This window comes from Cryptomeria japonica, chromosome 5 (genome assembly GCF_030272615.1).
Source record: "Cryptomeria japonica chromosome 5, Sugi_1.0, whole genome shotgun sequence".
In the NCBI taxonomy this organism is placed as follows: Eukaryota; Viridiplantae; Streptophyta; class Pinopsida; order Cupressales; family Cupressaceae; genus Cryptomeria; species Cryptomeria japonica.
In genome coordinates, this window is record NC_081409.1 from 375,688,824 (window position 1) to 375,709,038 (window position 20,215).

Consider the following 20,215-nt stretch of genomic DNA (forward strand, 5'->3'; position numbering starts at 1 on the left):
ATAAATTGTTGATATAGAGTATGTTTTAAGTCATAAAGTGATTAAAGATTTGCAGTTCAATTGGTTGAGCACAATTGGTGAGAGTTATGGTCTGTTCTTTGATTATACCATCTACTCATATTCAGATCCTTTGAGATCTGATTTATATAAGATGAGGTTGGGATTGTGCTGTTAAAAACTTTAACAGAGTGGATAACCCTCAGTCCTTTCTCTCAACTGAAAAAATGTCAGCATAGATTTGTGCTTCCTATCAGATAACAAAATGATTTAAAATCCTCTATGAAAAAATGTCTCAAAATGATATTAATCACTGAAATTTGTAATTTATAACTATTGTTCACATTAGTAACCAGTCATATCACAAATACCATGTTTCCAAAAACCCAGAAAACCAAGTTTACAGGAAACAGCCAAATTATGACAAGTCTGATATCCATGTTTCCATACTGTTTTACATATTTAAGAAAAGTAGTTAAGATCTGACTGTAATGTAGGTTCTCATGCTGATAATGGCAATTTAATGGGCAGGTCATGTGTCAGCCAGGCTTTATCTGGGTTTGGATCAATGAAACTCCGAGTCACATATTTCTCAATTTCACCATCGTTCAATTGCCGTGCCCATTTCACTCGTCCAGAAACATCACTGCCAGGGCCAAAACACCTGCCATGCATCCCAATTCTTGTAACACAAGCAGCAAGCAAAACAATCCAATCATTGCAAAGAGTAAATCTAGAGAGGAAAACAGACCTGAACTCACAGAAGCAGGCAGTTTTTTCCTTTTCTGGTAAGCCCCAGTTATGCCAACCCACAGGCATTATGCAGGCATCCATCCATGTGTAAGCAAATACAACTCTTGCAAAGGGTTGCCATGGGCGTCCCAGATATGCATAAGCTTTGTTCCCGTTACCAGTGATGCAACATCTGCACAGAAGACCCAATGGTTTTTTAATATGATCTTTGAAAATAAACAAACTTGGAAAACAAAAGTTTTTCATATAGTTTTTCTGCAGCTTAAACAGTTTCCAGAAAATCTGATTAGAGTAGTATACCTGAGGAAGACATATCCTGTGGAATCCTTTGCAGATCTTCTGCTCTGTGCAGTAACCCATCCATTGGCCTTACAGTGAATTTGACAGTGCTCAAATAATGCCGTTGCATCCCCAAAAATGAAATCAACACTCCCTTCAATATAGCAGTCTCTGAAATATTGCTTTCCACTATGCAGGTATGCAGTGTCCTGTATCGTAATTGGTAACAAATAAGGTTAAACACAAAACTTATAATGATATAGCTTACTACAATCCATAGAGATTATTGTTAAATTGTTTTTGAATTAGATTGCGTTATAAATTTTTTTATCAATGTTTCCGATCACATTCTGTGATCTGTGCTCTATTATCAAGATGATAAAAAGTATATAGAAATACGAATCTATTATTATTAAGAAGTGTGATCCCACACGTTAATACAAAAATTCTGTAATACAATCTAATCTAGCAACAATTTAGTAATAATAAAATTTCTATTCAGAAATAAGAATGTATGAATTGTGCAACCCCATAGAGAGGCTCATAGATAACCAAGAAAGATTAAACATTTGTTGCAGATTGGCAATCTTCTTAATAGGGAAATTTTGCATACCCATATCAATTTTCATTTAGTTTTGTGTTATTTTAATAAATTATGGACTGGAATAGGATCATTTGTAAATCGGATTCACAGGTGGTGGTGACTTTGCTGAATGGCCAGAGGTTTGATGATGTTGGATGACAGTTAGTTTTGGTTATTAAACAGATTCTTCGGTTGTGTAGTTCTTTGGAATCTGTCACTTTTTGTCACATTCTTAGAGAATGGAATGGAGTTGCAGATTGTTTGGCCAAATAGGCTTCTTACCATCTGCAAGGTTGGAATATTGTGGACAGGGACAGGGGACAATTAGCTCCGGATTTGTCTCTTTTGTTGGACCCCTTAGTAGATAATGATAGAGTTGTGTAATGGTCTATTCTTGCTGGGCATTTGGCCCTTCTTGCTTTGTACCTTCTTTATGTTTTAATAAATTTTAACCCCTCTTTTAGTTAAAAAAAAACTTTGTACTAATTTATAAAAAATACAATATTCATAAAAAAGGGAAAAGTGATAAAAAGACAGGCCTTAGCAAAAGGGTCTAGTTTTGAGAACATAAAAACACACTTAGTTTTCACAGAAAACTAAGCAGCTAAAACAACTTCTAACATAGGATCAATTATCATTTTGGGTTCACACATATCCTCAAGGATGAAGTCATCAATGGATTCTCAATTATAAGGGATATTATGTAAAATAATAAAATCTAAATTAAGCCACCTTAAGAATTTTCTGGATCTATTATATGCAAAATTCAAGTTTTTATTGATTCTTGCCTATTTTCTTACTTAAAGTTGACAAAATACATATTTTGTACCATTTATTACTATATTCACGTATTTAAAACATTCTAACAGATTTTTTTTTATCAGTGAAATTTTGATTTATATTATTGAAACCCATTAAAAATAAAAAATAAAAGTTCTTGTGGCTTTGCCCACTAATAAAACTCAACATTTATATCCTCTAACTGAAACTACCTGCTAAACTGCAGACTCCAACCAACTACTAAACTAACTGTCTGAGACACAACTCCAACCAACTATTAAACTGCAAATGTATACATAATACTCGTCTTTCAGAGAAACATTATCATCTACTTCTACGATAATAAGTTTTTTTGACAAATTTACATAATTACAGTATCCGCAAAATCGAAATCCTAACCAAAAATGACTGCACAAAAAATAGCATACTGATTAATTTTCTGATCGGTCTCTGACAGCTCAAGCCTTTGAGAATTTTAGTCACTTCTTCTTATGCTTCTCCACGTTTGATCCCTTCTCCTTCAGCTCCCGATCCCTGTCACGAAGATATTCTTTAATGAAAGGCCCACCCCACCCAAGCTTCCACTCTGCTCCCTTCTTTGTCCCTTGAGGCACTCCAAAGAAGGAAAGGCCTCAATGGTGGAGTGTACTCAACAACGTGCAACTAGTCTCCATGGCGAGCGACAAAACCCTCAACTGGTTTAGCCATTGCGATGAAGGCACCAATTCTTTTACACACTCCTTCATCAACCAGTGCACCTCCTCTTTCTCGCCTAAGGAAGCAATGTCTATGTTCATGTGATACCAATATTCAGATTTCATGTGCTCTTCTTCCAAAAGCATGCCGACCATCTACAGAAACATTGGATCTTCAAACTTGAAGATAATCCTTAGTCTTTCTTCCGAGATTTTGCCCAAAAAGGCAAGTTGTTGCTTCCTTGTGAGAAGAGTAAAATTGGCTTCCATGTTTGACTCTCTCGAATTACCCACCTCTGCGCTTGGTTACAAAGCTCAACAACTTTTGAATGAGGGATGAAATGAAAGGTCCTGCACTTCTCACCATTTTCGAATTTCAAGGAGAAAATATAGGAGAGGATTCACTAGTTGAGCGCATTCTAATTGTTGTGATAGATGTTGTTGATTTAATACCGCCACACTTGTTGATTTAATGTCTAATTTTTGTACAACATTGCACGGATAGTTGTGATTTTAAAGCTGTTGTTGTTGATGTTGAGTACCAATAACTGAATGAAATATACCCTTTGTTGTAAAAAGCAACCAATCATGTGATGCCACATCAGCTGCACAAGTATTGGGGCCCCTTTTGCATGCCTATTGGTCTCACCTTTTTTTGGGCTGTTTTGGACACCTTGGCAAAAAACATGCTGATGTGGCATCATATTTGATGATGTGGCCTTGGAATCTTAGTTATAAGTAGGGGACTTGCCAAGTAAGCTGCTGTAAAAAATTGGAAGTGATTTGAAATTTCCATGTAGGAATTTGAGAAGCGCAAAGTTAGGGTGCACACCTATTGGGTCCTCTCCCCTATCCTTCACTTCTCATTATGAATATTACATTGGGTTGTATCTATATGCCAACTCTCCTCAAAATGAAGACTTCGTAGATCATCCCAAATCTTGGCAGCTTGTTCATCATTAAATGTGACCACCCACTTTGACAAGGTGTCTGCAACATCAGTCCCCTCTCTACTCGTGTGGGAGATTTTGAATTCTGTAAATAATGACAATGCATCTCTAATAAATTTAATTATTCATTTAATTTCCAAGCCAAAGCTTCACCCTTGATTATTGCATTTATAATAACTAAGGAGTCTCCCTCTAAATGGAGCCTTGGGATTGAAAGTCTTCTAGCCATGTCAACTATCAATAGGACCGTTTGTGCTTCAACCTCATTATTAGTTTTGTCTACCATTTTCTTTGCTCCAAGAACAACAATATTACTGATCCCACCCTTGACGGCTTGGATTACCCTTAGAAGTCCCATCAAAAATAATTTTTACCCAACCTTCTTCTGTCTTAGACCACATAACTTTACTGGGCAATTTATCAATTGGATGAACCCAAGAAGGCCCCTTAATATGTAACATTCAATTGTATTTATTTGATCATCAAGACATCATTTAGAAACTATTGGTGTTTATTAAAGAAACATGTCAAGAACACTTCAATTGATTGTAAAAAGGAATCTAATTCTAGATTGCATCTATATAGAACATTATCATGGAAATTTATGATGTTACATTCCTAATGATTAACCTTATAAACTTTAATTAATATAGATGAATAAAGTATAAATATTGTTTATTTAATATTTAATAATTTCCTTTCATAAAAGTTTTAATTAATATATAAAAATCAATATAAAATATTTTTTTATTAATTATTTATTGATTTTTTCATGTATAATTGTTTATAATTGTAATTGTAGAAGTGCATTTTGATGTGTCTTTTATTTAGTTTTGTTCTTATTTTGAGGTAATGTCTTGATGCTTGTATTTGATAAAAAATGGTAATCTTGTACAAAGTGGGGCCCATATATCTAGTTTTTAGCTAATCCTCACCCACACAAGATTCTAAAATTATTAACACATCTTACTTTTGCATGCACAAATACCTTAACATTTAGCTTATATGTTTGTTATTCATGTTGATCTATACATTGACGCCCAAATTGTCTCTATTTGTCATGATACATTCTACCATTTTGATCCCATGTCAATTTTGTAGTTGGAGATTGACCCTTGCAAGCACAAATTTGATCCACCTTAATTCAAATTTTGGTCAATTGACCCCTTTGTCTTTCTTTTCTAAAGTTTTTGCATACACATTTATGTGATCTATTATCATGTGTCTCTATAAGATGACATTTATTTGAACAATGAGTTTTTCATCATGGAATCAAGAGATCTCTCATTCGTTCTAGAGAATTTAAAAGATGATATGAGTGCACAAAATAAGTGACTAATATAAACCAATATTTTTGTTAGCAAGCTTTGCTTGGTTACAAAGGGATCACCTACAAATAAAACTCTCCACTTGCTTTGGTTAATAGAAATATTGTTGTAAATGTTGTATATGCTTGGTGATGCCAAAGTGTCTTCCATAAGAATGATGTGTGTCATTAATAAGGATTGATCTTATAGAACTACTAGGAACACACATCTAATTCAAGTTATCTAACCAACCATCTCAATTGTTGTAGTCTAAGAAAGGTGTTTAGTTGATGATGGTTGTTGCAAGTAATCATAAATTAGTCTAAAATGTGAATTAAATGGATACAACCATTTCCAATCCTCATGCATAGTAAATCTAACATCTAAGATATGTAATACCTTAGTTCTAGGAGATGATTGCACAATAGCGTGTCCCACTTTAGACTAATTGGGATGTTAAAAATAACATGTTAAAGCAATTTTCAATTTGTGCCACTTATAGGGAACAAATGGTCAACAATTTAATGACAATGTTGGTGTAATTATTTATTTATATATGATATAATTACACCTTACTTAAGTTGACTTAGGTAAATGTATAACATTGTAGTTTGCATATGAGACACTTTGGGATGTGCATACATTGGGAGTGTTTATGTAAGATAAATTCCACCTTTTATGGTGTGATATTGTTGTTACTTTATCATATAGACTTATTGTGGGATGATAATTCCACCTTCGGTGGGTGATCCACCTCATGTGAAATATTTTATTATTTCTCCTACCTACCCCTACCTACCCTTGCATCTCATTGAGCCACATGCCATCTTTGTGTGCTCCCTTGTCTCTTAGCCTTGCCTTTATAAGAAGGCTTATCTACATTGCATGTAATTTTCAATGATCATTTTGATAATATTGAGAATACCATTTATTCTCTATTTTTCCTCTCTTTTCTTCTATTCAATGTGCTCTTGATCTTGGCTATTTTCAACAAATTCTTACATGGTATCAGAGCCATTGGGGCTTCATTGAGTGGTCTTCATTGAGAGATTTTTGAGCATTCAATTTTTGGATCTGGGGAGCTACACATTTTGGAGGCATCTTATGGCGATTTCAACCTCACCGTTGTTTTCGAGAGGCCATTTCCATAAATTTTGAGTATAAATTTGCCTATATTTGGTAAAAATTGAATTTTGGGCCTTTACAGGAATTTTTACCCAATTCGAGTGGTATGGTCTTCAAAAAAATAATAAAAAAATAATTTAATTTTTCTGCAATCATTTTTAAAAAATATTTTTCATAATTATCGTTTTTTTATGTTGTAAAGTTTTATTTAAAATTTAAAAAAATAAAATAAAAAAAAAATTCGGGGAGTTGGGGGGGGGGATTTAAACCCCCGACCCCCATACTGCCGCTTTCATTCTCTGCAGGGTTTGTGTCAGATTCTTGTACTATATTTTAGTTGGCGCCCACCGTACTGACAACTCCCATAGGTGACACTTCTCTGACGACTCCCTTTTTTCTCCCGACTGTCCTTACTTCACCGACCCTGCTCCACTCATCGGCGCTTCCTTCTTTCCGGTAGCCTACCCCTCCTCCCTAACACCACCCAGCCCTCGCTGCTTTTTCTTCGGCTCTGTGATCTCTGTGCTGACCCCACCGGTGACCGTTGTTTGTTTATCGATCGGACCACCGCTCCCCTCCGCTCGAAACTCCTCTCCGCTACCACTCCTCGGTCTTACTCTTTCCAAGCATCGCCCATGCTCCACCACTTCTCCCCCCTGGATGACGCCATTTCCTTTAGCCTTTGCTTGCATGCTAGCACAACGCCACATGGCACCTTGTCATTTGTCCATGCGGCGACAACCCAGCCACATGTTGCGACATAGTCAGTGACACACAATGTGCCAACATGCTGCCACATCATACATACAGTCCAATCATCTTGCACAGTCACCCGACACATCAATGTACAAATTTTGACACATTAGCCTACATAGTCACCGTACGGACTAGTCATCCACCACATCACTCTACCATACTGCCACGTAATCATACAGATTGCCCAATCAACGAGTCAGTCAGCTTGCCACGTGTCAGCCTGATCAGTGCCACGTCAACATCCATACTATATGGAGATGCCTATGCAGGGGTGTGATGGTTTTTTGACAGTCATGTGACTGTCAAATTTCAGCTCGTGAAATGTTGACGTCAGCATTGCGTCATCACTTTTTTGAATTTTTTGACTCCCTCTCCAATGTAGTTTTTATTTTGTAGGCAAACTTCGGAGGGCCATAACTTGCTCAATTTTGCTCCTTTGTGGGTGCAATTATTTTTTGATTTGGGCTAATGTTTTGTGCTCTCCACAGTGGTGGTAGAATTTTCTGATTTTGATGGACATATTTTTCACAATTTTTCAGTTTTTGGTGACTATACCTGTCCAATCCTCATTTTTGCAACTTCAAATGCTTCATTCGGGCTCATACAACTTCCTTTTCAGGTTCCCTTTTTTTTAAAGTGCATAATTTTTCATCTACTTTCATAATCTGGCATTGGTTTGTAGTGATTTTGAGTGGATATTGTACTTTCAGTATTTGGTCATTTTTTGTCCTATTGGGTACTTGTAATTGCTTGCAGATCATTTATATTTTTTATTTGAGTCTATAAGAGCCTAATTGTGGCAATTGTAAAACATAACAATAAGTCCACTTTTCCATTGATTGTAAGTGGTCCATTGTATACGCACTATGCATAAAGTGCAAAATTATCTTCTTTTTTTTCTTTTTTTTGGGGGGGGGGGTCTGTCTTGTACTCTTGTCTTTTGATCTTGTGCTCTTTTTTTTCATCATGGGTTCACCTAAGTTTCCTTTGTTAACTGCACATAACTATGCTTTTTGGAAAATTGATGCTTGGTGCAAGTTAATGGAAAAAGGTTTAATACAATATGTTGATGGAACAATAACAACACCTACAAATCCTAAATCTAATGCTAATGCTCAAGTAGATTGGCTTGTTAAGAACTCTATGGCTATTGGTACTTTAAGGAAACATGTTTCAAAAGATCTTATCTTCCATATTGAAAAATATAAAACTGTCAAAGAGGCTTGGGACAAATTTGCTTCTTTGTATGGCAAAGTTGATAAGGTTAAGGGGTACGTGCTTGATAGTCAACTCTCTAGCCTTGATCCCAAGAATTTTGGTTCCATTGATGATTATGCAACCAAAGCTAATGAGCTTAGAGCACAACTTATGGATTATGGTATAAACAAGGATGATGATCAATTGGTTTTCAATTTGATGCACAAGCTTCCATCAAAATATGCAGCCTTTGTCTCTAGCTTCCATACTCAAATATTGACAAGCAGTTCATACCAAGCACCATCTTTTGCTACATTGACGGAATTGTTGATTCTTGAGCAGGATAAGTTGAGGCAAATGGGGATTCTCAAGTCTTCAAAGTCCATGGCTTTGGTGGCTAATCAAGGGAATCAAGGAAAGGGCTCCAACAAGAAGCAGAAGCACTCTAAGCTAAAGCCACAACAAGAGAAAACACAACCACCCAATCCACAACAAAGTGATTCTATCGTCATCCTCATCTAAGGGTAAATCATCTAAGGAGAAGTATTTTTGTGCATATTTCAAGAAGTTAGGACATGAAGAACACTATTGTTACAAGAAGGATATTGATGAGTTGAAGCACCTTCTTGAGAAGAACAAAATCAGTTTACCTTCTAGAATGTCTACTTCAGCTTCTCCTTCATCCTCCAAAGAAAAGGAAATTGATAAGGGAAAGAATCACACTTCTTGGACACAGAAAGGACAAGCTTTGTGTGCTACTACAAGTCATGATTCAGGGAGATGGCTTCTAGATTCAGGGGCTTCTCATCATATGGCATCAAGTCATAGTCTATGTTCTCTTCATTTGAGCCTTGCCACATGCCACCGATTTTGATGGGCAATCATACTTACATGAATATGATTAGGAAAGGATCTATTGCCATTGGGGACAACTCCTTCAATGATGTGTTGTGTGTACCTCATTTGATAAATAATCTTCTTTCCATCTAACAAATCACTCATGGGGCAACAAGGAGAACTATGGAGTTCACACCAGATTAAGTTATCATTAAAGACTTGGAGAGTAGAGCTATCCTTGCAACTGGGGTGGTGGATCATGCATATCAGTTGTACTCTTTTTCACATTTTGGTCATTTTGACAATGTTGATTTTTCACATAATGATCACACTTGTTTTGATTCAGATATTGAAGAGATTTTTGGTTACTTGAACTTGGGGATTCTCACATGTGAACCCGTTCTTGAGACTAGAATTTCATCTCCTCCTCTTGATTTCACATCACCTATTGCACTTGATGATACAGATGATGCTATAATTGCACCTTCTTGTGATTCAGTGTAGCAGGATATATCTTGTCTTCTAGCTTCAGTTCACTGGGATGCCTACTTGACAGACATTGCAGGCTTGTTTGTGGAGTGCTACATTGTAGATTTGAGAGACATCATTGATGATATTCATCTTCTCTTTGATGAAGATGATCCTTCTTCACTTGTTGCGAGGGAACAATCTGACCCTCTTGTTCATTCTCTACATGACCATTCTTCTGAAGTTGATATGATTGTGGATTCTTATGTACAACACCTGGAGGAGGTCTATTATCCTTAGAGGAGACATGTGAGTCTTTGGATCTTGTTCTACATTCCTCTCCACTAGATCTTGGATTACCTTTTTCAGTAGTGTGGACCAACACACTTGATTTGGAGAGGGAAACTTTCAACATCGACATGGGCACACAAGCAGTTTTCAAAGACTCCACACATCTTGAGTTTTTTTCCTACATCTCCCCTTCATGAGGGGGAGACTTCATAAATACACCTTTGGTTTTGTTTCTTCCCAAGGGGAGGAATGTTGTTCGATGTTCATGGAGCATTTTCTTCATTCAACTTCGAGTGTCTACCATTGGTAAAGATTTTACATTGAGGGGGGGCTACTTGGTCTCTCTTCTCTCTATAGTAGGGACTTTTTCCTCACATGGGATTTTGTCCTTCACATTCTTCTTTGTGAGTTCTCTTGTATATATTCATCTCTCTTTTTGGGGGGGGAGTTTTTTCCCACTTGCTTTTCTCCCTTTCTCTGTTTGTGAGAGATTTCTTTGCATTGGTTTGTGTGCATTTCATTTGTACATGGCCTCATAGTCGGGATGCATCTTGCATTGTTAGCTTAAGTGCATTCCCCTAAGTTGCACTTAAGGGGGGGTGGTGGTGTAATTATTTATTCATATAGGATATAATTACACCTTACTTAAGTTGACTTAGGTAAATACATAACATCATAGTTTGCATATGAGACACTTAGGGATGTGCATACATTAGGAGTGTGTATGTAAGAGAAATTCCACCTTTTATGGTGTGATATTGTTGTTACTTTATCATATCCACTTATTGTGAGATGATTCCACCTTCGGTGGGTGATCCACCTTATGTGGAATATTTTATTATTTCTCCTACCTACCCCTACCTACCCTTGCATCTCATTGAGCCACATGTCATCTTTGTGTGCTCTCTTGTCTCTTAACCTTGCCTTTATAAGTGTAGACGTATAAAAATGACCATATTCCTAAATGAATATTTTATGTTCATTTCTCTATTTAATTAAATCCAATTTAATTAAATTACCTGTATTCCTCTATTTAGTTAAGTAAATTACTCAATTAAATTCACTATACCCATTTAATGAATAAATCATTTTATTCAATTAAATCCCTTCTATCCATTTTTAATTAAATTCAAATTTAATTAAATAGTTTACCCTAAATTGAATAAATATAATTTATTTGATTTCCCCAAATTACAACCAAGTTGCATAAAATTAACTTTATTTCAATTAAATCCTATTATCTCTCCATCTACTTGCAAAATCCTACACCTCCCACTTGCATCCTAACCCTCTTCCTAATTTCTTCTAGAATCCATCTAATCCTAATTAATTAACCTAAACCCATCCATTATCCCTTTTCCCTAAATTTGAGAAGGTCACTTGTCAAATTTGGAGTAAAGTCTTCTAAAAGCATTAAAGCCTTTATCCATTCAACAAGCTAATTTGTTGAATACCCCCAAATTTGGAAGGACTCTTACAAATTTATCCCCAAAGTCTTCATAACCATTAATGGTTAACCCAAGGGTCTCATCAAGCATTTATTGCTTTGACCATAGTTATCCTTAATCCTTTGCACAAGAGTTTATCCTTTGGATAAAAGCTTTATCCAATGGATAACCCTAACTTAACCTTAAACCTTAACCCCTAGGGTAACCATGAGGTCTTCTCAAGCATTCAATGCTTCTTACACCTCCTCTCAACCAACCTTATGTTGACAATTGTCACCATTTCATTGGTGCCAATTACAAACATGGATTCCCAATTTTCAAACTTGGCCCTTGATTAAACCTTTCAATCCTGGTCATCCATTGCCCTATTTTTGCTATAAATAGAGCTCTCATTCCTCCATTTTCATAGATTCAAGTCTTTAGCATCATACTTATGTTCAAATACATTCAAGCTTTCAAATATCATTTATGCTCATCATTTAGCCTCTCTTTTAACTAGGAATTAGTCTAAATATGCATGTTTAGAATACTTTCTTTATCATTTAGCTCAATCATAGACTAATATATCATGTTAGGATAGTATTTATACTAACCTTGTCATCTTATAGCTAGTTTATTGCATTTGTAACATCATGCTTAGCTTAGGATGCATCTCATATTAAAATCAACAAAAGCATCCCTCGTTCTTGCATTTGCCATCCCTAAACCATTTTGCTCAGTGATCTGAGAGCAAAAACATTGGTTTGAGGGACCGTGCAAGATAGAGAACCATGGAACCATCTTTGGGAAGCTGAGTCATACTTCATGACTCCATAGCTTGCACCAAAAAGTCCCATGGGTGTGTGAGCAAGGCTCCCTAGAGCTCCGTTTTTCACATTTTGAGTTCTATCGACCCGCTTTTCCCACATACATTTCTGGTGCCCACCGTGGGGCCCTACCCCATATATCAAATCGTTTTTTTTATTTAACCCCTTTTGCAGGTACGTGGGAAAAATGAAGTAGTGTGCTGGGTTAACTGTTTAGCGCATCTGGCTAACAGTCTAGGCATCCGGTTCACTGTTCAGCGTGTTGTTTCCATCATCTAGCATGTAAAGTCTGTTTATTAGCGCATCATATTACTAAATTTTTCCTGTAGGTTTCGGCGCGGGAGAAAGACAGAGCAGCGTCTCTGGAACATAGAGTAGCGCATCCCGAAGACAGTATAGCGCATCATTGATTTATTTTGGCACATTGTTGTGATTATGTAGCGCGTACAGTTTGTTCTATAGCGCATCATAGACAGAAATTAAAAAAAAAAAAATTGTAACCGAAAGTTAAAAATTAGACTTGTGGAAGTCCACCAAGTTATCTAACGTCTTTCACTGGTTATTTTGCAGAATTCTAACAACTTTATTGCAGATGGGAGCTTCGTCTTAGGATCAAGATAGTTAGATTTTTACTAACTTAATTATGTTAGTTTAAAATTTGATTTTCTTTTCTTAAAATTGAACTCACTTTGTTTTTAGGCTATAAAAAGAACCACTATCAGAAATTTTCTGGCTTTCATAGGAGAAAATATTTATTTTAGGCTCTAAAAAGAACAACGCAAACTTCTCTTTTTGCAAACATAGCTTTAAAAAGAACCTCACCATCCTTTGGTGTATAAAAGGATTCATTTTTAAATTTTGCAAGGGAAAGAACCTCACTTACGAAGTTTTGTTCAAAATCAAAAGAGGGAAGTTATTCCCCTTTTCCGATTTTCTTTTGTTGACCACATCGATAATTTTGCTTTGTTGACCAAGTTCTTTCACTAGATTAAATAATCATTGCTTGGAGGAACTAAAAGGAACACCATGCTTTTTTTTGGAGCAACATCTCCAAGTAGAGGTTAGCAAATCACTGAATTGAAGGCTTAAAAAGAACTTTGATTGCCTTGTATCGAAAGTGGAATGTATATGCTCTTCCCTTAACTGGGTGATCAAAAAGCCAGACCTCTCTTAAAAAACTTTCTTTCCTTCAAGCATTTACATCCTTTAGTAGGCCTGCCTTCCCGAGGAGTTGAAATCAACTCTTAAAGCCATTTATGGCCAGTGTGAAGGGAACGATCTAAGTGGGAAATGACTTTGACGCCAAGTGTTCCAACCCACTATAATCAAAAGTGGAGGGAGACGAAAGTCCCTTTCAACGGTTGCATGCAACGATTAGCCTTCCCCCAGTATCCTCGAGATACATAAAGTCTTTGTTCTAAAGGTTGGGAAGCCTCCTGAGGGAGTTTATCACTGACGGCCGAACAGGAAGCCTGATTATGAGCCATAGAAATAGAAACTTTGAACCGAGTCAGTAACCAAACATTTATAACATCATAGTGCAAGGGTGGGGAAGAATCCGCCCCCAAGATTACTCACCATATATCTCCCAAGATAACTACTCAACTGTGAAGCAATTCACTTTGAGTTAATTTCTGACAACAGACAAAAAAACGGGCGCCCTCTAGGGGATGACACGGCTGTTTGAGCTGACGGAGTATCGAGACTAGTGGGCTATGATGTTATTTATGACTTTTGAATAAAGAGTCTTTCTGAAGTGTATTATTCGTATCCAAACCTGTTAAAACATTTAGGATTTGAACACATCCTCGCAGAACATACACTTTTTGTTAGATTAGGCAAAATGGTTGTACTTTTTGTGCTGTGTTTACATTTATTACTTCAGAAAATCATCCATCAAAGCTGAAAAACTCACAATCAAAACCTAAAAATTGTAGAAAAACCAACCAAAGGAAAAATTAGGGCAGATTAGCGCGTGGGGACAACTCCTTAGCGCGTAGGGTATTTCCGTTAGCGCATCAAACCATCCAGTTAGCGCGTTTGTTCCAAATAGTAGCGTTTTATCCCAAGTCCAAAACAGTGTTAAAACATTTAGTGCATCAGAAAAATAGTCTAGCACGTTGAAGCATCAGCGCAGCGCGTAGAAACCAAGCATTAGCGCATCAGGTTTAACAGTTAGCGCGTCGCAGACCCAGATTAGCGCGTAACTTTTCAAACAGGCAGAAAATAAATTTTGAACAGTCAAAACTTTTAGCGCGTCTCTGGTGGCAGCTTAGCACGTGTGGTGATTCTTTTAGCGCGTGGAGTAATTTTGGTAGTGCATTTTGTCCCTGTTTTAGCACATATCCAAAAACATATAGACAGGGGGCAAAACAGTGAGGAATTTAAAAATTTTTGAAAGCATTTTCAGAAGCCTCTTTTCATCAGCATCAATTCCCATCAAAGTGGAGTAGCGAAAATGAAACTTTAAAAGCTATTTCTTGAGCCAAGTTTGTGTCAAAACAAACGTTGTAAAAATCCGAAACTGATCGCACGGTAAAACATATCTATCTTATCATAATCTGGAAACCTCATCATAAGTATCAACATAATCCTTTACCATCTTACGGATTTCATATCACAAACACTTGTTTAACAATTCCAGGTTGTCAAATCCAGTCTCCATATTGGGAGGCTTTTATCCATATCATTTGACATGCTTTGTCGTGAAGGGGCATCTAAACCTTCATTTTGATAGAGTAAGACTTGAAATTTTCAAAACAAGATCAATTGAATCCAAACAAATCAAAGGAAACCATTGATCACTCATGCATGACTAATCCCCATATTTTGAGAAGAAAGAACCTTTATCGTAACATCACGTTGAATAAACAACAACCTAGTTTTTTCAAATTCATCAAGAGAAATAAATTTTTATACATCAATCATCAACTCTTCAAATCTCATCGAGTATTCCTTCATCACATCAAACGTTATATCCAAAACAGATCCAACGAATTTGACAAAGAGCCTTTAAAGACTATGGCATATTGTCAAAAGTCCGCTTTTAATCAAATCATAAACCATGGAGGAAGGATCAATCCGGCATTCTTACCCGACGAGTGTATCACTTATAACACACCCCGACAAGAACCTCCAACCCCTGAGCAACACATTGAAGAGAATTTTGTCCCCTTCGTCACTGAAAGTTTCTACTAAAATGCCTGTTACTCGCTCTCAACAAAACCAACAGAGCGAGACACACACGGAGTCTAGTATGAATCGAAGGTTGTCAAATCCTTTTGAAGGTCCACACCTAGAGGATACTGAAATTTCTGAAGAGCTTCTTCAGGAATGTCAGGAAAGCGCTTCATTCCAAAAGCTTGTAGAAAGGCTCATGGAAAATGACAAAGAAAAATATTTGCTCATGCTCACAAGTAAAGGAGTAAAACTCCCTGAAAACCTTGATGCAAATGTGTTTAGGACACACCCTCAGCATTACGAATATCAAGAACAACAGTGAGAAAGGGGCATCCGAGACCCTGAACAAAACATCCCGGATCAGAACATACCAGAACAACATACACCAATGCAAAACATCCTGGATCAGAACATACCAGAGCAATATACACCCAGACAATACCTCCCCGAGCAAAACATATCATTCTAAACACCATTTCAACCTAGGATCAATACAAGGGAAGAACTATTCCCTCGACAAAACAATGTACCTTTGGCTGCCCTTACTCAACAAATGCAAATGTTGCAAAGACAAATGCATGACATGCAACAAGGGACAACAGTACGGTACTCTTTAAATGAAATCTGTCCTTATCTTTTTGATAGGAGATTGCACATAATCCCTTTTCCTCCAAACTCAGATGTGCCTAAATTTGACAAGTACGATGGAAAAAGTGATCCCTGTGATCATGTCAGAGAATTCTGTACCATGAGTCTTGAGTTTGCTCATATCTGATGAGGTTATTCCCAAGAAGCTTGGGAGGGCAAACAATGGAATGGTTATCCAAAATTACACCACTTGTCAGATCGTTTGATGAATTGGTTAACAAGTTCATAACCCAATACTCCTATAACATCCAACACGCTATAACCATGCTAGACGTCTGCAACACTAAACAAAAGAGCAACGAAACATTCATGATATTCCTCCAACGCTGGTGACGTATGGTATCATGATATCCTCAAGATATTCCCAAAAAGGAGAAAATGGAAATCTTCATTGACAATTTGAATGGTGAAATGAGTTACAGGCTAAAACTCCAATGCATACCGTCTTTCGCTAAATTGATTGAAAATGGCATTCAAGTAGAGGAAGCGTGTGTCAAAAAGGGAACACTCAAATTCTTCAAGGAAGGAACAAACTCATCAAACTACAATAACTAGAACAACAACAACTTGGACAAGTCTCGATTCTGGACTCGAAACAAAAACGAAGGCAACAATGAATCGCATGATCCCAAATCTAAGCAGCCAGTGCTTGCATTATCCAAAAATCCTCAGACTACGAAAAATGCTAAAAGTGCTAATCCAAATGCTAACACGTATGCACCAAACACCAATCAAGGACAACTCAACACAAACAACACCAACGATACTCAAAGCAAAAACACAAATCCAGGACCTAACAACAATTCACGCGACAACATGAACAATTTCCAAAAGCGTGTCTTCACACCATTGGGGCAATCACTAGAATCAGTATTCAGAGAACTTCTGGCAAACAAAATTCTCTCCTTGCCCGCAATCAGCAACTATGAACCCCAAATCAAGCCACCTTGGTGGAATGATTCGCACTATTGTGATTTCCATCATAACAAGGGTCATCGGACGAACGATTGCATGAGATTGAAAAACATTGTGCAAGACATGATTGATCGAGGTGACTTAACGGTAGATGGTCTCAAAACAAATGGTGACCATGGAGCCTTTAAAAATCCTCTTCCAAATTACAACAAAGATGGAGCTTCAACCTCGAACGATACACACAGAGCTCGTATCAACCATATCTACAACAACACCATAAATCACATATCAGTTGAAGGTCATCAAGTAAATGTCATCACCATCTGAGATCAGCGTGATCATGAATTTGTCAATGTGACAACCCAAACTTAGAAATATGTCTTAAAAGGACATACGATGCCTACAACTACTACACCAAAGATCCAATATGATTTGGTTAGCCAACTACGCAAAACTCTAGCTCAGATATCCATACTAGAATTGCTGAAACTATCACCCAAACAAAAAAACATATTGGAACAAGCGCTATTGGAAACCAATGTACCTCAAGATCTGTATACAGACAGATTTCAAGCCATGGTCGCCCATATGACAGGACCTCATAATCTCACCTTCTCAGAGCAGGATAATACTTCCTTGAGTCATCCGCATAACACTCCTCTCCATATTGAAGTCATCGTTTGCAAACACCGAGTAAAAAGAGTCTTAATAGATGGAGGAGCTGGACTTAATATATGTACTTTAAAGCTTATCCATGCATTAGGCTTCTTAAAAGAGTCTATTGATCCCCGTAAGAAGATTACCATAAAGGCATATGATGATGAGGAAAGGTCCTCTAAAGGAACCGTGATGTTACCCATTCAAGTGGGACCAATGCAAAAGGATACTATGTGTCAAGTCTTAGACATAGATCTCACCTACAATATTTTATTAGGGCGACCCTGGATACATGAAATGCAAGCAGTGCCTTCTACATATCACTAGTGTGTCAAATTTCCTTATGATGGACAAGAAATCTCCATATCTACTGATCACAATCCATTTCAACTTTACAACGCAATGGGGGAAACCCAAGACAGTTTAGTTCCTCATAATAGAGAAAAGCAGCGATCTTCAACATCAGATCTACAAACAGCAAAGCCCAACTCATTATCTAGAGATTTCAAGCAACAAATGCAAATCAAAGACCAAGGTATGGGAGAATACTTTTTGGAACCCCTATGTTTGGCCAAATTACCAATGTCACCCAGATCTCATGGATTGCCTACTACATCAACGCATCTGGTAACTCAGCCCATCACCAAATTTGATGGTACCTTCATCCAATTGGGCACTCTAGCACATGAATCAAAAGATAAGGATATTCTTAGTTGGTTATACAAAGACGAGGAAGAAGATAACAGAGCAGCTGCTCTAGACATTGTTCTACCAACACACCTATATGGAAAAGGATACTTAATCATGCAGCAAATGGGATATGATAGTAAAGGACCTATTGGGAAACGCAAAGAAGGATTCACTGAACCCATAGATCTTCCTTCACAGCCCGGTAGAGACAAAATAGGATTGGGTTGTAAGCTCACTTTCCTATTAAGAAAGCCACCACGCATAACTGTGAAACCTCAATGGAAAGTAAAGAAGAAGTACAAAGAAGAATCCTGACAGGAACCACTATTTGAGTCAGCAGAAACAATCCGCAAGGCATGGGAACGTCAAGAACAAAAGTTACATCAGGAAAAGCTTCTAAGCCACAAGAAGGCCATATCTGCAGCAGTAGCTCATATTCAAAATCCACTATGTCAAGAACAAATAAAATCATCTCAGGATACTGTTATTTCTCCCCGAGAAGGCACAATCTATGAACAAATACATAAAGTAGAAGTAGGATCTAACACTGAATCAACAAAAACTATCAAAATGGTATCCATTATCAAAGATTTGTTTTCACCATACAACATACCAGTTCACAGCATTGATAGAATCTAGGATGATGCCTCAAAGACTGATTCCAATGAATATGAGTGGGGTACCTGCTCAAATACTTCTACAGATATCCCTAATGATATTGACACCATACCCCTTTCTCAAGAAGAACATAACGCAGAAGATAGACCTCTTGAATTTGGACCACAGAACATCTATGACACCAAGGAAAGCAAATAAAAGCATTATGAACAAGTCTATACGGAAGATAGTACCATCGAAGACCTCGACGAAATCCTGGACTTCTTTAAAACCAAGAACCATCACGATGAAACCTATGTCTTGACACTTACAGTAGCAGAACTTGATCCACCAAATGATTCCTTACCACTTGTCTTTCCTGACCTCATAAACTGGGATGAACCTGAAATCCATGATATACCAATTTTCCCAGATGATGAATCTATTATGCATTACCTATGTACCGTTAATCCGGAAACAGACTCTACCAGTAAACAAAGTAACGACATCTACAATCCTGGGAGTGCCAAGTCTCTCAGTCGCAAAAATAAACCAAGTAAAAGATCTGATGCTGAAAACCAATCAATGGCAGCTCTAGATCACAAAAAAGTAAAAATAAAGGGCACATCTGAGGGTGAAAACCTTTTTAAGTCACCTAAAGATGGGAGACTTGACACTCTTCCTGAGCACTTTCATGAGCGATCACCCATATTGATTGAGCCCACTCAATCAATCAACATTGGTACCACAGAAGCAGTCAAAAATATACACCTTGCAGAATCTTTGACAGAGGAGGAAAGATCAGCATTTATCATTTTCTTTAAAGAATAGAAAATTAACTTTGCTTGGTCATATGCCGATATGCCCAGAGTAGATCCACACTTAATCATGCATCACTTGTCCATCTCTCCAGGAGTTAAACTAGTCAAATAAAAACTACGAAAGATGAATCCACAGGTGGCACTCATGGTCAAAGCTAAACTAAAGAAACTATTAGATGTCGGATTCATCCGAGCCATTGACTATGCAGAATGGATTTCCAATATAGCACCGGTATCAAAACTCGACGGCAGTATCAGAATCTGCACTGATTTTTGAGATGTCAACAAAGCTTGTCCAAAAGACGACTTTCCTCTGCCCAGTATGGACATAATTGTAGACCTCACAATGGGCCATGCAATGCTCTCACTAATGGATGGTTTCTCAGGCTATAATCAAATCAAAATAGCCCCGAAAGATCAAGATAAAACCGCATT

The 20,215-nt window shown here is 37.2% G+C and overlaps 1 protein-coding gene across 1 annotated transcript in view; it reads right to left on the reverse strand.

Annotated features, from left to right (window-relative positions):
* Positions 1-280: 280 nt before the first annotated feature.
* The window catches only part of LOC131035136 (pectinesterase 31), a 41,306-nt gene continuing 21,371 nt past the window's right edge, over positions 281-20,215 (reverse strand). The window contains exons 4-6 of the mRNA XM_057966781.2: positions 1,051-1,238; positions 749-922; positions 281-661 (exon numbers count right to left, since the gene is read on the reverse strand). Coding sequence (XP_057822764.2) covers positions 499-661; positions 749-922; positions 1,051-1,238 — 525 coding nt within the window. The 3' untranslated portion in view covers positions 281-498. The remainder of the gene's footprint in view (positions 662-748; positions 923-1,050; positions 1,239-20,215) is intronic.